Genomic DNA, 15,727 nt, shown 5'->3' on the forward strand with positions numbered 1-15,727 from the left:
ACACATGCGTGTAGAATCACATACTTTGTGTCATTTTGGGATTCTGTGATGCGCACTCTTCCTGCATTGAACTTGAAGCATATGTCACTGTTGCTCCAATTGGCTTGTGAGCTGCCTGGAGAGAGCAGCAGGTCCCAGCCCCAGGAGTCACATAGGCCGATGTGGTTTAAACAGGAGGCTGGCAGGCCCGGGTGGAGGTAGCAGGGAGTGCCCGCTTGCTGTTCAGGCAGTTCTGTGTTCTGGGCTTGGTCTTCCAATGGCTGTGCCTTGCAGTGTGTGTGATAATGTGAGGGGGGGTGACCAGGATCCTACTGGACCATGCCTGGACTGTGTATGACCCAGCAGAACTCCTGTCTAAAGGAGGCTGAGTACATTGCAGCATCGTCATCTAGAACAGGAAGGGTGTCTCCTCACAGGCAGTGCCGTGACCGGCCCACACTCTTGCCGTGCCTCCTGCCCACCTGCCCTCCTCTCCTGTCCCCATGCAGGCAGTGCCGTGACCAGGCCACACTCTCACCATGCCTTCTGACTGCCTGTCCTCCTCTTTCATACCCTTGCCCCTCTGAGTTAAAGCAGGGTTGTTTCCCATTTGTGTACTGTCCCCAAGTTTGTTATATCTCATTCACTTATTTAACCCTAAAGCTGTTCAGGAAAGCAGGGATCTGATGTTACTGTGAACTCAGCTGCTTTCGGTTTCTTAGGGAGTGAAAATTTAGTAAGACTAGAAATTTAAGTAGCCTTGCAGTTAGGCTCTTACCTAACTCGATTTTGTCTTTTCGCTCATTCCTTCATTCATCAGGTCTGTACTGCGTGCTAGTGTGCATGAGGCCCTGTTCTAGGTGCTAAAGAGCTGCAGTGCACAAGCGCTTGCCTTCTTGGAGCATGCATTCTAGGGAGGGGAGATGAACATTGAGTAAAATATAAAAGGTCAAATGCTGAGAAGTCTGCAGAAAAATCAAGTAGAGAACGGGGCCAGGGGTTCCCAGGGAGGACAGGGGAGATTTTAATGTTAAATAGAATGGACTGGAAAGTGCTCAGTGCAAAGGGGAATTTGAGTAAAGGCCTGAAGAATCTGAGAGAACAAGTCTTGGGGATACTTGGGGGAGAACCACCCAGGTGGTGGATTTCAGAGGCCCAGAAGTGGAAACCTGCCTGGTGTGTCTGAGGGCAGTGGCAGGAGTGGGTAGAGGGAGCAAGAGAGCAGGGACAGGGGAGCTGACAACAGCCGGTGGGGAACCACAGCACTGGCACCTCCTCTGCTGAGTATTAGAAGAACTTTGATTTTACTCTGGGGGGGATTTGGAGGCCTTTGAGGATTTTCAGCAGACAAGTGACTTGCTGGGACTTAAAGAGGGTCATTGTGTCTGTTGCTTTGAGAGCAGCCTAGGAAGGGGCCAGGGTGGAAGCAGTGAGTCAAGTTGGAGGTGGTTTCAGAAGCTTTGAGTGATGGGGGAGTGCCTTAGCCTGGGGTGGTGGTTTGGATGGGCAGCAGGGCTGAGCTGGCTGTATTTTGAAGTTATTATTGAGTGTGAAACGTGAGAGCAACCAAAGATAAGGATGACTCCAAGGTTTTTTGCTGATCCCCTGGAAGGACGGCATTGCCTGATGAAGCCCGCAGGTGGAACAGTCTGGGAGATGAACAAGTGCAGTTTTGACGTGTTAATTTGGAGATTTAAAGTAGACACTTGGATATATGCATCTAGAATTCTGGGGAGACATTTTGGCCAGAGGGATAGGTTTGGGCAACTTCAATGTTGTTCTTTTTAATCCTTAAGATGCCCGTACAATATGAAATTATATTTTGATCATTTTCTCCCTCTCTAGGTGAAAGGCCGTTTAAATGTAGTGAATGTGGAAAAGCTTTTAACCAGAAGGGGGCACTGCAGACCCACATGATCAAGCACACAGGTGAAAAGCCCCACGCCTGTGCCTTCTGTCCTGCCGCCTTCTCTCAGAAAGGGAATCTTCAGTCACACGTGCAGCGAGTCCACTCAGAGGTAAACATGGGTTGGGGGCATAAGCAGTATTTCTCAGGGGACAGTAGGTATCTTTTGGGTTAATAAACGGACCTGAGAAATTATTTTCCATTTAAAAAAATGCAGGTTGATTTTGTGCCGAGCAGACCCTGTTTTAGAAAATACATACGTGGGAATTTTTTTGGTTTATTACATGTGGAAGAAATACAAACTACTCTCTTTTTGTCTTCTTGCTGACAGCATGGCTTTGGTGAATAAATATTTGAAAATAATCCTAATACCTTTGTTAGTTATAGTCCATCATTCTCAATAATGTATTTCATCCCTTTAGCAAACTTGAAACACAGGCAAGTGTAAGAAATTGAAAGATAAAAAATAAAATTGGGAAAAAAGTGTTTTTCTTACTGCTAATACTACAGAGCTCATATGGTACATGTCCATTCCCTCTTGGACAGAGACCTGCTCTGTTCATTCTTTCGACTAAACTGATGATTTCCCATGGTAATTTTCTGTTGTCTGCAGAGCATACTGTTGTGTAGATCCTCTGCAAGTATTTCTGTAAAGCAGGTCAACCTTTGCTCTAACTAACCGTCATGACTTATTGATTTATATTCTAATTGTGAATACAAAGAAATATTTAAACAACACAAATACTTATATCATGGATCAATATATCCTATGAAACGATTTTGCAGAACAAAAACTATCATATTCTTTTTTTTTTTACTTTGAGTTATTTAAGTAATCTTTTATTAAAAACTATCATATTCTTAAGAGCAAATATGTATCTCTTAATTTTTTCCTTAGAGTAATACCTTAACTAACACTGAAGTGAACTTAGAGTTAACACTCACTATCCAAATTTAATAAAAACAAGTAGAAGCTGTCTTTGATCTTAGATAAACAGAATGTCTAAAATGAAAAGGAGAATCTAAATTGAGAAAAAACCCCTGCACATCTCACGTAGTTTTATGAACAGATTCAGAGTTCCATGTTCAATGAGTTAATCTTTTTAATATCTAAGACCCAGAGACATTAGGAAGGCATGTCAGTATTAGTGAGGTACTGAGGTTACCTTTAGATTTCAGAAGAATACATTTGGGCTGTTGTAAGTCATTCTTGTGGTGTTGCCTCTGGGTGAAGATGATTGCATAGGAAGGATCGTGTATTTGTGTAGCACACAGACATACCTCACTGGAACCTTAGAGCAGCCTTGTGAGGTACTTGCTAGTACTCTTGAGTTTAGAAAACTCCCCCTATACTAAAGGGCCCAGAGACTTGCCTGTTGCCACTGAGAGGCGCTCTCGGACCTGTACTAGAATGGGTTGTTCCAGAAAGAGCCTCTAAAAGTTGGTTCGTAAATATTATCCAGTCCTGTGAGGAATCTAAATTTGCTTCTTAGGCACCAGAAACAGAATGGAAGTCTTACTCAAGTTCAGAGGGGGCCAATGAGTTTTCAAGCTAGCCTTCATAGTTCTACAGTAACTAACACTGGGTTTTAGTAATAGAGAAATAATATTTTAGGTATTTTCTCTGTTCATAGCTGTTCTTACTCATTTTACTGGTTTCCATAGTTTCTGGATTTATCATAGTTTTAAAATTAGTGTTAGGCCAAAATTAGTTGTTAGACGTGTGATGGCTCACATCTGTAATCCCAGGACTTTGGGAGGCCGCAGCAGGTGAATCACCTGAGGTCAGGAGTTCGAGAGCAGCCAGGCCAATATGGCAAAACCCCATCTCTACTAAAATACAAAAATTAGCTGGGCACGGTGGCAGGCACTTGTAATCCCAGCTACTCGGGAGGCTGAGGCAGAAGAATCACTTGACCTGGGAGGTAGAGGTTGTAGTGAACCAAGATCGCGCTACTACACTCCAGCCTAGGCGACAGAGCATCTCAAAAAAAAGAAAATTAGTTGTTGCTACAGAATATCAAAATTGATGAAAAGTTCATGTATCATTATGACCGTCTTTCCTAACTTCTGTGGTTTTGGCCATCTGAAAGCATATTTGGTGTAAAATGTATTTATATATAACTGTCTGGCCTTCACTATTGAACATTGTATTCAGCTGTTTAAAAAACCGAGAACATCTTATGCCTGACAGTTTGTTTTTATTAAATTACAATATTTGAAAAATGTGTTTTCTCACTCTTGAATAATTTCTACTTTATAGAAAAGGCTGAAATTTCAATTCATCTTATACCGGCAATATTGTTTAAAGAGTTGGGTTATTGATTCTAGAACTATCTAATTTAAAAGAAAAAAGGTAATGTTGAAGGGTTAGATTATTTCTGTCATTTTGAATGGAATGGTAAATTATGATTTGCCATAATTTAAATGTTTAAATTTAACAATTAATTGTGAAACATCATTTTTTTCTTTTTTATTCTTTAAGGTCAAGAATGGTCCTACCTATAACTGTACAGAATGTAGTTGTGTATTTAAAAGTTTAGGCAGCTTAAACACGCATATCAGCAAGATGCATATGGGTGGGCCACAGAATTCAGCAAGTTCCACAGAGACTGCTCATGTTTTAACGGTAAGTTTAGTAATTTGGAAGAACTTCTTTTTAAACTGAAATCTGTCGTTTTCAATATGACCTTTACAATTGAACATTTAGTAGTGGAAAGGTGCTATGAAAATTTTGTATATGGAGAAAAGGTGCAAATTTTTGAAGAATTAAAGTCAATCTTTTTAAATTTGAGAATAATTTGATTCAGACTGTCATCTGAACCGTAAAAATAAGACAAACTGTAATCATTAATTTGTGAAATAATTTCTACAATGTTATTGATGATTGTTGAATATTCTTTGTCTTTACATTATAATTTAAGAATTAATTATCCTTTGTAGGTAATATTTCTCTTTTCTTATGTGACAGTGATACTTTTTCCCAAGTCTTTGGACTTTTGAAACTAAAATATATTTTTCAGTACATGTAGTTAAAAATTATATGACTCTAAATACATATGCCTACACACAGAGAGACTGTGTGTAGACAGGTGCGCGCGCCCGCACACATACACAGGGACATACACACACTTATTTTTTCTGTAGGCATCCTATCTCAGCCTCGTTTAGTTACTTGTACTGTACTAGCCTCTCAACAGATTAATAAATGGTAAAATTTAAACATCAGCTATGGTATCTTAATAGTAGTAGACATTAAATACAAGTGTCGGAAGTTTTAATGTATGCTTATGAATGCAGTTACTTGGTTGTGTTATGTCAACAGTTGCCTCCTACCAGTATGGAAAATAAGTCTAATTAATACTTAGTTTTTAAACTTAGGTTTACCTTTAGTGTTTGTTTTTTCTTTTCTTTTTTCATAATATTTGCAGTGTGGGATGGTTCCTCAGTTTATTCTTGACCAGATAGAATGTTGTAAAATGAATTATAAAGCTGGAGAATAGTTGGAGTCCACTAATTATGTCTTCAACATTCTATTTTGGTCTGAATTTTTTTAAATAAAATTTTTAATGTTGTGTAAATCAACCAAATATTAGTTTTCATCATTTCCTTTGGCAATATGCAAATCAAAACATAGATGTAGTGAATAATCTGGAGTAATAGTCCAGATCATTTTAAACATTTATATTCTCAATAGAAAGAAATGTAGTTATAGGGATTTAGAAACTTGGAATCTCCCTTACCTTATACTCTTATTTGGGCAGGTAAGAACATTAGAAGTTAAATTATATATATCCTTTTTCAGGACTCTCTAGGAATCAGTGTCCAGCCGCTAGGATTGACTCTACGTGTCTCTTATTTTACCTTTCACATTTTCTAACTCTTGGCCTTTTTCAGCCCTGAGGTTTTTTTGTCTGTCAGCCAGGCTGGAGTGCAGTGGCGTGATTATAGCTCACTGTAACCTTGAACTCCTGGGCTCAAGTAATCCTCCTGTCTCAGCCTCTCGAGTACCTGGCACTACAGGTGCATGCCACCATGCTCGACTAATTTTTAAATTTTTTGTAGAGACAACGTCTCACTGTGTTGCCCAAGCTGGTCTCAAACTCCTGGCCTCAAGCGATCCTCCAACCTCAACCTCCCAAAGCCCTGAGATTACAGGCATGAGCCACCAGGCCTGGCCTGGAGAGGTCTCCTCAGCTTTATCTTATGACTCTTTTGATTTATTTATTTTTTTTTAGTAAGATTTTTAATTTCTGAGAGCTCTGCCTTGTGATGATCTGATTGTTTCTTTTTCACGACTTTTGTTTTCTTGTTTGATGCGCTTTTTCTGAAATCCAGTAAGCATTCTGTTTTAAAAAGCTTTTTGTGCTCGTTGAGTTACTTGTCTGGGGTCATCTCCCCATCTCTCTCCTGGGCCCACCTCATCATCTTTGGTCGCCTGTTTGTGTTTTAGGAAAGGGCAGCGCTAACCTGTGTGTGAACTGTTGACACGTGGATGGTGCTTGTGGATCCAGGGGTCACTGAGTGTGAGTGGCCAGAGGAACCAGCCCTTCACGGGACCCTGGTGGCAGAACACAAAAGACTTATACTTAGTCTGGGAATTTAGTGCCACAAAAGGTACCCTAGTTCTTCCCAGGTCATTTATTCTTTTTTATCTTTTTTAGCGATAAAAGATATTTAGAGATTCCTCTTTTTTTTTTTTTTGCCTCAAAGTAAGTGCCTGTCTGCCACTTCCTCCGTGGAGGAAGACAGGGACATTCATGTTTGGTCCTAATACTTTTTGTTCTGTTTTTATTTTTATTTTCTAAATTGACAGACTTGAATTTTAGAGCAGTTGTGGGTTTACAGACAATTTCGGCAGGAAGCACAGAGGTCTACCATATACTCTCTCTTGCTCTCGCGCTCAGTTTCCCTCATTTCCAACATGGCACATTGGTCGGGTACATTTGTTACAACTGGTGAATGAATGTGGATATATGATTATTATTAACCAAAGTCCGTAGTTTCTGTCAAGGTTCACTCTCAGAGTTGTCCTTTCTGTGGGTTTTGACAAAGGTAGAGTGTCCTGTCCCCACCCGCACAGTGTTGTACGGGTAGTTTCCCTGCCATCCGTCCTCTTCTGGATGGGACATCTCGGATTCCCAAGCCCTGCAGAGGTGGGACTGGCTCTCTCCCCCATCACAGCCCTTTCCTCTGACTTAGGTTTTCTTGGCTGTAGCATTAATATTCCTCCAGTCTCCCTGCAGGAAGAATTTTTCACAAATGTGTTGAATTATTTTGACTGCAGTGGTTCTTTCCTACTTTTTAAATTTGTATAACTTGATATTTTTAAAATTCCTTCACTTCAATTTTATGAGCTAACAGGAAGGTGAGGGTTCGTGCGCTCAGTCTGTCATCTTGAGTCTCTACTGCCCACTTGAAAAAACTGTAAAAAATTGCATTAGAACAATTTATTGTATATGTTAAGAGCCAATATCGTGCCAAACACAAGAATCAGTGAGGCATGATATTTAAAATTTTTAGGATACTCTTAGAATCTAACACCCTTAAGGAGGGTATTGCCTTTTTTTTTTTTTTTAATTTTCCTTTTTAAATCGAAGAGAAAAATTGTATTTTTAATGGAAATGTTTCTGTGTTTCAGGCCACACTCTTTCAGACGTTACCTCTTCAACAGACAGAAGCCCAAGCCACGTCAGCCTCAAGCCAGCCAAGCTCCCAGGCAGTGAGTGACGTCATCCAGCAGCTCCTGGAGCTCTCAGAGCCGGGGCCGGTGGAGTCAGGGCAGTCCCCGCAGCCTGGGCAGCAGCTGAGCATCACAGTGGGCATCAACCAGGACATTTTACAGGTGAAGCATGCTTCCCTGCGGTGTGAGGCTTACGTGCTCGTGCTGGGTCAGAAACCAGGGATGATCATTGAGAAATAAATTTGCAGGACTTGTGAAAGTCAGGGTATCCTCATGAAAAATGTGCCTGAACCGAAAGAAATTAATATGCCTACTTAATTGCTTATGGACGGCACAACATTCAAATGATTTATTCATCTATACATTAAAAAAATCACAAACTTTTATTTTTTTTCTGTAAATGAACTTACTTGAAAAGAACAGCCTTTTCATAAGTTGTATCTATTTATGTTGACAGAGGTGGAAAAAGTATTTTATTCTTTCTTGAGGTTTTGGTTTGTAATTTGCAGACAGTCATGGGTGTTGACAATTCTGAGAGCATTCATACTGCCTGGCCTTCTCTCAGGTGTGTGGGCAGCACCTACACATGTGGGAGAGGGGTGGGGCAGGAGCACAGAGCCCCCAGCCTTCTAGTCCACCACTACTTCACACTAACTCTTCGCTTCTAAAAAGAGGGGGCCTTCCTTCTCCTGTCTCTCTGTGACTTGTTTAACCTTCCTCCTATACCTTCATGGGGAAGAGCTGGCCAAGGGTATGAGGAATCTCAAGGTGTCGTTCTACAGCCGATACCTTAAAGTTAAGCCCAGTGTAACTCAAAAGCCTTAAGGTAGGGATTCCCAAGTTTATTTAGAGACAACCAAAGTTGTGTGAGGTAAGATTTCTGAAAGTCAAATAAATTTTAATTAGAAATGTAAACGCTTATATTATTTTGGGTGGGGGCAGAATGTCATATATCAGAAAAGATGTTACAGCCTCAAAGGGTTGGAAGCCTCACTGCTAAGTGATTACTTGGAATTGTAGATTCTTGTTTCTTGGAGTGAAATTAGAATTCTATAGGTAAATCTTTGTGATTGATTTTGGTAGGCAGATTTGGGCCATCGTTATCTTCTAACCTTTTAGTTTTGTTCTGTCTTAGCAAGCCTTAGAAAACAGTGGGCTGTCTTCAATTCCAGTTGCAGCACATCCGAATGACTCCAGCCATGCCAAGAGCTCTGCACCACAAGTTCAAAACCCAGATGTTTCCAGCGTTTCAAATGAGCAGACGGACCCTACAGACGCAGAGCAAGAAAAAGAACAGGAAAGCCCAGAGAAACTGGATAAAAAAGAAAAAAAAATGATAAAGAAGAAATCACCATTTCTACCTGGTAATTTTGCTAAACTTTAAAGTTTAGACATTGGGATAGCGTATTTCTGGTTTTTCAGAAATATGCCCTTCTTTTTTCCTCTGAAGGTGATAGGATATGTTTGTTGAATGTTTTGTAGCTAGCTGTAAGTTGGTTGGTATTTAAAAATAAAAATAACAGCCATAAAATTTCTTAAATTTATCTCTTCTCCTTAACCTGGCTTCTTTCCTGTATTCAGTTTGTCCTGACTTCTCGCCAGGGCTTGAAAGCTTGTTGTCTCTGACTGTTCTCTCTCTGCTCTGCTTAGGTGTCTCCTCTCCACTGAGATCCACGGCTTTGCTTCAGTTTTTCTCACCCTTGGTGCTTCTGGCATCCAGCCATGTGATTCTAGTAGCTTCTGACTAGTCCTTTCCTCTTCTTCATCAAAGGACTCCTGCAGCACAGCTCCCTCCTCCACACGTCACCCTTTCCCGTTACACTCCAAGATCCATTTCTTGGCTCCTGAGTATCCTATCACCTGTCCAGCCTGCATTTCCAATCCTTCCTCTCTCTGTGCTTCTAGGCACAAACTTATTATACATCATACTGAAACTGGATTCCTACTGTTTCTAGGCGTCCCTGTGTTTCTGCACATCATGCTTTCTGCAGCAAGGATGCCTTCCTTTTCCCTCTCCCTCTGGTCTCTGTCAAATCTTGGCCATCATTCAAGCATCTTCAGTGCTCCGTCATTCAAGCATCTTCAGTGCTCCTCCTCATGGACGGACTCTGAGAGGTGCTTTTCCTTGTCCTATCTCCCACAGCACTTAGAGTGTTTAGGATTCCTGCATTCTCTCATGTTAATTGTGCACAGATGCAGTCTAATGTCCCTTCTAGGTAATAAGCTCTTTCTGGCCAGGAATACAGCCTTTTCATTTCTGAACACTCCACAGTGCTCAATATGGCTCTTTCTACAGGAGCAGGAATTTACTACATCTTTCTTGAAAAAGATTCCTGGCTTTTTGGCAAAACTGTTCCTGTAAAAACCTTTCCCAGGTGTCTTGGGGAACAAGTGCATTCTTGCTACAAAGCATGGAATAACATTGCCATTTCTGTTAACACTTCTTTCCTAGAATACATTTTCTCATTTATAACATGATTGTGAAGTTCTTGTTTCTCAAACAACACAAGTCCTGCTCTTCTTCCCCTTGATCTGGCCTTCTTCTCCCCAAGTGAAAGACAGGATGCTGGAATCTAAGCAGTTTCTCCCACACAGTTTCCTGGTATCTAGCAGAGCAAGAAAGGGAAACAGGAGCCATTTCCATGTATTTTGATTAGCTGTGTGGTAGCCTTCCAGGTTACAGGTGTGTTATGTGTTCCTGATAATCTGATGCAGATTTATTACCTGTGTGCGAGTGCCCACCTGAGCCCCATGGGCCACTGTCTCTACTTATTGTGCTAAATTAGATGCCTTCACCTGGGCAGCAAGCCACTGAGTGAGGAGCCATGTCAGACCTTCTCCTTCCTGAAAGTACCACATAGCCATGATCCTTAGACCGAGAAGGTGAGCGCCACCCCGTGGTGCTCCTTCCAGACCTTCACCCGCATGTGCTGGAAGCAGCTTTCTCCCTGCACCAAGTGCTAGCCAAGGAATTCCACATGGAATTGCAAGAAACCTTCCTGTGCGGTGTTCTAGGTTGGAGTGCTGTGTTTACAGAGTTGGTAACGATTAGGTAATTTCTGGACTACTTGAATCAATCAAATACACATGTAGAATACTGAGCAAGTGCATGCAGTTCTAATAATTACCCATTACATTCATGGGATCCTTAGTACAAGTTGGAGCCAGTGCTTTTTTTGTTTTGTTTTGTTTTTGTTTTTGTTTTTGTTTTTGTTTTTGCTAAGTGACCTGTCTAATATGGTTATGAGAAAACCATGGGGACTTTTTTTATTTTTTGAGACTGGGTCTTGCTCTGTTGTCCAGGCTAGAGTACAGTGGTGCGATTATAGCTCACTGTAGCCTTGAACTCCTGGGCTCAAGCAATCCTCCTGCCTCAGCCTCCTGAGTAGCTGGGACTGCAGGCATGTGCCACCACATATGGCTAGTGAAAAACTTTTTTTTTGTAGAGCTGAGGTCTTGCTATGTTGCCCAGTCTTGTCTTAAACTCCTGGCCTCAAGTGATCCTCTTGCCCCAGCCTCCCAAAATGCTGGGATTACAGGCATGAGCTACCACTCTTAGCCTGGGAACATGTTTCTATATAAAGATGTTCCTTTTAATTAAAACTTTTCAATGACCAGTGCACTTTTAACATAGTGATTCTATCTGAAAATGCCTCTCCAAGGATGGAATATCATTTGATATCTTAGAAAGACCATGAGGAAAACTATTCTTGTCTCGTAAGTCGTAGCATTAATTGCTTATAACTCACCTTCATTATGCTCCTAAGTTAAGCATACTCCACCATGTGAAAGTATTGCTTTTGATTTATTCACTTTTATCAGATTGAATGTTTTTGGTGGGATTTGCTTTGTTTGAAGAAGTTATAGTAAAATTTTAACAATGCTTTTATAGTTATCATACAACTTGTGACACATAAATCATTGTAAACTTTTAGTAAAGTTTGAAATTTATGACCGGGTGCAGTGGCTCATGCCTGTAATCCCAGCACTTTGGGAGGCCAAGGCAGGTGGATCACGAGGTCAGGAGTTCGAGACCAACCTGGCCAACATAGTGAAACCCCATCTCTATTAAAAACACAAAAAATTAGCTGGGTGTGGTAGCAGGCACCTGTAATCTCAGCTACTCGGGAGGCTGAGGCAGGATAATCGCTTGAACCCGGGAGGCGGAGTTTGCAGTGAGCCGAGATCATGCCATTGGACTCTAGCCCTGGCAACAGTGTGAGCCTCTGTCTCAAAACAAAACAAAACAAAAAGACATTTATTGTGGTGAAATACTGGCTATCCAGAAATCATGGTGAATGGTGTTTTGGAAAGCTGATGATTGATTCCTTTAAGGATGAAAATGGTATGGTATAGTGAAACTATTGTGTATGGAAACTTTTCTAAAAGTCGTTGCATACTTTACCTTCTTAGATCAGAGTGTAATCTTGTTAACTTAGCCACTTCTTGATGACCTGGGGTCATCACTGTGAACTTCGGTATACTGTACTGGTCTGTAATTGACTGGCATCCTGCTGTCCTGTTTCAGTCCTCGGGCTCCAGGATGGTGTGGCTCTTAGACTCATCTGCTTTTTAAAATCATGATCTCTGCAAATGTGCTTTTTAAAATTCCCTGTAACAAACCTTCTCCTACGTTCTTCTTTTGTTGTTTGTGGTCTGCCAAGTGCTTACAGCTCAGATAAATTTGATTTTTATCATTGCATAAAAGTTAAGTGCAGGTAGCCCTTCTCCTTCTCCGTGGGATCTGCATCCATGAGTGCAACAGACCTCATATCAGAAAATCCTCAGTAAGCATACTGCAGTAAGCCCAAAGCAGTGTTAAAAATGCTAGTGTGAATGGCACACAAAAATGGTTTTCTCCCCCTAAATTATTAACTGGAATTCTCCTTGTGAAGTAGACCCAAGGAGATGCAGTCCTTAGGGTTTCCTCCCTGGAAGAGTACTTTAAATAATTCTCGTAAAACTTTAGCTTCAGGCTGCTGAAGCACTTGATAAAAGTCCTGAATCATTTCTGGGGCAGCATGTGAGGAGGGCAGGTTTCCTTGGTGAAGATGCTCAGTGCATCCTGGGCTGCATCTGCGATGCACTGTTCTCAGTGTCGCTGTGTAACCACATCAGCCAGCACTGTTTGTGCATCTGCCAGGACAGAGATTTGTTTTCAAGGTTCTGGGAACCACATGGGGGCAATGTGCTTATAAACAGGAGCAAGAAATTCCATAGTCCTCTGAACCTCCCTGAGGTTCTCAGCTTTGAAGGACAAAACCTATTTCTGTGCACTTGGACCTGGATATTCAGCTGCTCCTGTGAGAAAGTAACCGGCACTCATTCTCGTTCTCTGTACCTTCACTCATTCCACTGCCTGTGACTGACAGAAGGGAGGCAAAGTAACTCCTCCGCAGCGTCTGCCTTTCTCAGCAGCAGACTGGTTGTTTTCTTCTGCTGGTCAGAGCAATTCTTCAACAACTGCATGAGCAGAGGCATGAGCATCTGTCATAAAATGGGGTTACCTGTGTCTTAGGCTTGGCTGTAATCTGCTTGATAAAAGGAATGAGTTGCTGGGGGTCTCTTCCTTCCTAGTCTTTGAGCACGTGTCTGAGCAGACAAGAGGAACAGAAGGACTTCTTCCTCCAGGCAAGTAATCATGCAACGAGGAGGAACATGGGAACTCTGCTTCTGAGCATATCCTTCTGTAAGCCACAGCTGAGGGCCGATGAGAGTATCTGTAAACAGCTCAGAGCCTCGGAACAGTCACGCCATTCCCCAGGCTGCTTGCTGCTCTGGCAAGTCCAGCAGCGTGGTTGAGGCAGTCTGTTATAGATGTTTCCCTTTCTTCCTCTGCTGTCAGCATCAGTGTTCCTAACAGAAGTTTAAATTTGTCCATCAGTGGAGTCCACGGATTCCTCAGTTAATGCTTGCTTCCTTTTTGATGGGTGTTTGCTGTCCATAATTGGTACTCCAGCTGTCTCTTAAACAAATAGTTGATTGTTCTTCAGTAAGGACTGCTAATGCTTCTCAGTGGAGAAAGCCCTGATAAGTCTTCTGTTCTATTCAGAATATCCTCAATGAAAGGATTCATTGTTTCTTGAGAGATCTGACAGATCTGAAGAACTGCTAAGCAGTTCTGCTGTGTGCTTTTGCACTACAGTGTTGCAGACTCCCTGTGATCTAAGAAAGCCATTAATACCCATGGAATGTGTTGAGGTTCAGCTGTGAAGAACTTTCCTGTCTGACAAGTTCCGAAAAACTCGTGTCACAGATATATGCTGATAAGAGTTTACTCCTGACATTACCAACAGCTGTGTCACATTTGCAAAGCACTAGCCATTGAACCAGCACCTGAGAATGAGGCACCATGCGATCTTGGAGGAGCTTCTGCCAATTTCTATAGCAAGCTTGCTGCTCCTGCAGCCTCTATAAACCGTGTAGCCTGCCAGTGCTACGGTGTCGAAGTATAAACTGCGCAGGAGCCAGCAGTAACTGGTGAAGCTTGAGCTGGCTGGTCCAACAGTAACTTCTGTTGTTTTTTATCGTTGACAAACATGGCTTCATCGTTACTCTCATTTTCAAAGATATGGTCTTCATCATAAGTTCCTTTGTGACAACTAACATGATTGCTGCTGCGCCAGCTTTCTACTGATCTGAGAGCACTCTAAGATGTTTCAAAATCTGAACATAATCACAGCAGAAGCCAGTATCTTAGAGGAGGTCCTGTCGTCAAGAGCTGGTCACCTCAGTGTCGGTGCCACCCTTGTTTCAGCAGCTCCTAGTGCCTCTTGAGCATCTTGATATTCCCATTCTTAAATCACTTAGTCCAGCTAACTATCAGTGATTGTCTCTTTCCTGCGACCAGCCAAGAAAACCTGGCTAGAAAATCAACATCATCTTCCTGGTGAATGCTGAAAAACCCAGCAGACTGTAGTACTTGTTAAAAAGATTCTACTGGCCAGGCATGGTGGCTCACACCTGTAATCCCCGCACTTTGGGAGGCCAAGGTGGGTGGATCTCCTGAGGTCAGGAGTTCGAGACCAGCCTGGCCAACATGGTGAAACCTGCCTCTACTAAAAATACAAAAATTAGCTGGGCGTGATGGTGCGCACCTGTAATCCCACCTACTCAGGAGGCTGAGGAAGGAGAATGGCTTGAACCCAGGAGGCAGAGGTTGCAGTGAGCCAAGATCACACCACTGCACTCCAGCCTGGGTGACAGAGTGAGACTCCATGTCTAAATACATAAATAAATAAATAAATAAATAAATAAAAAGATTCTACTAGCTCCATTTCATCAGCAGGATCCGTTCCTCGATTTACAGTTTCAGATATCCAGTTGCATGCTTCTCTTGGCCCAGTCTTAGCAGCATATCTATAAATCTGTCATTAGTTGAGGGCCAGGTTTATGTAAGAGGCTGTGTTAGTCTGTTCTCATGCTCGTAATAACGACATACCAGAGACTGGGTAATCTATAAAGGAAAGAGGTTTAATTGACTCACAGTTCCACATGGCCGGGGAGGCCTCACAGTCATGGCGGTCACATCTGACACGGCTACAGGAAAGAGAGGCACGTGTAGGGTAACTACCCTTTATAAAACCGTCAGACCCCATGAGACTTACTCGCTGTCAAGAGAGCAGCATAGGAGAAACCCACCCCCATGATTCCGTTACCTCCCACCGGGTCCCTCCCATGACATGTCGGGATTATTAGCATTCAAGGTGAGATTTGGGTGGGGACACAGAGCCAAACCATGTCAGAGGCTTTTGTGGGAAGCCCCGAGACCCAGCACTGACCTGTCACTTCTGATTTGTATAATGATTATTTGGTAAGATTTGCTGCTGTGGTTCCACCAGGTTTGAATGAAGTGTTCCCAGTGTTCTAGTAGGTCTGCTACTGAGAGAGTGTTTTTTTTAAAACAAACAAACAAACAAAAACATAAAAAACAAACAAATGCTGGGTGTGGTGGCTCACACCTGTAATCCCAGCACTTTGGGAGGCGGGGGCAGGCAGATTACAAGGTCAGGAGATGGAGACCATCCTGGCTAACACGGTGAAACCCCATCTCTAGTAAAAATACAAAAAAATTAGCCAGGCGTGGTGGCGGGCGCCTGTAGTCCCAGCTACTCGGGAGGCTGAGGCAGGAGAATGGCGTGAACCCGGGAGGCGGAGCT

The 15,727-nt window shown here is 42.3% G+C and overlaps 1 protein-coding gene across 1 annotated transcript in view; it reads left to right on the plus strand.

Annotated features, from left to right (window-relative positions):
- The window catches only part of ZNF236 (zinc finger protein 236), a 144,408-nt gene that overhangs the window by 46,994 nt on the left and 81,687 nt on the right, over positions 1 to 15,727 (plus strand). Inside the window, exons 6-9 of the mRNA XM_011948932.1 lie at positions 1,825 to 1,997; positions 4,371 to 4,514; positions 7,527 to 7,730; positions 8,704 to 8,932. Coding sequence (XP_011804322.1) covers positions 1,825 to 1,997; positions 4,371 to 4,514; positions 7,527 to 7,730; positions 8,704 to 8,932 — 750 coding nt within the window. The remainder of the gene's footprint in view (positions 1 to 1,824; positions 1,998 to 4,370; positions 4,515 to 7,526; positions 7,731 to 8,703; positions 8,933 to 15,727) is intronic.

The sequence above is a fragment of the Colobus angolensis genome, unplaced genomic scaffold (genome assembly GCF_000951035.1).
Source record: "Colobus angolensis palliatus isolate OR3802 unplaced genomic scaffold, Cang.pa_1.0 Scaffold287, whole genome shotgun sequence".
NCBI lineage: Eukaryota > Metazoa > Chordata > Mammalia > Primates > Cercopithecidae > Colobus > Colobus angolensis.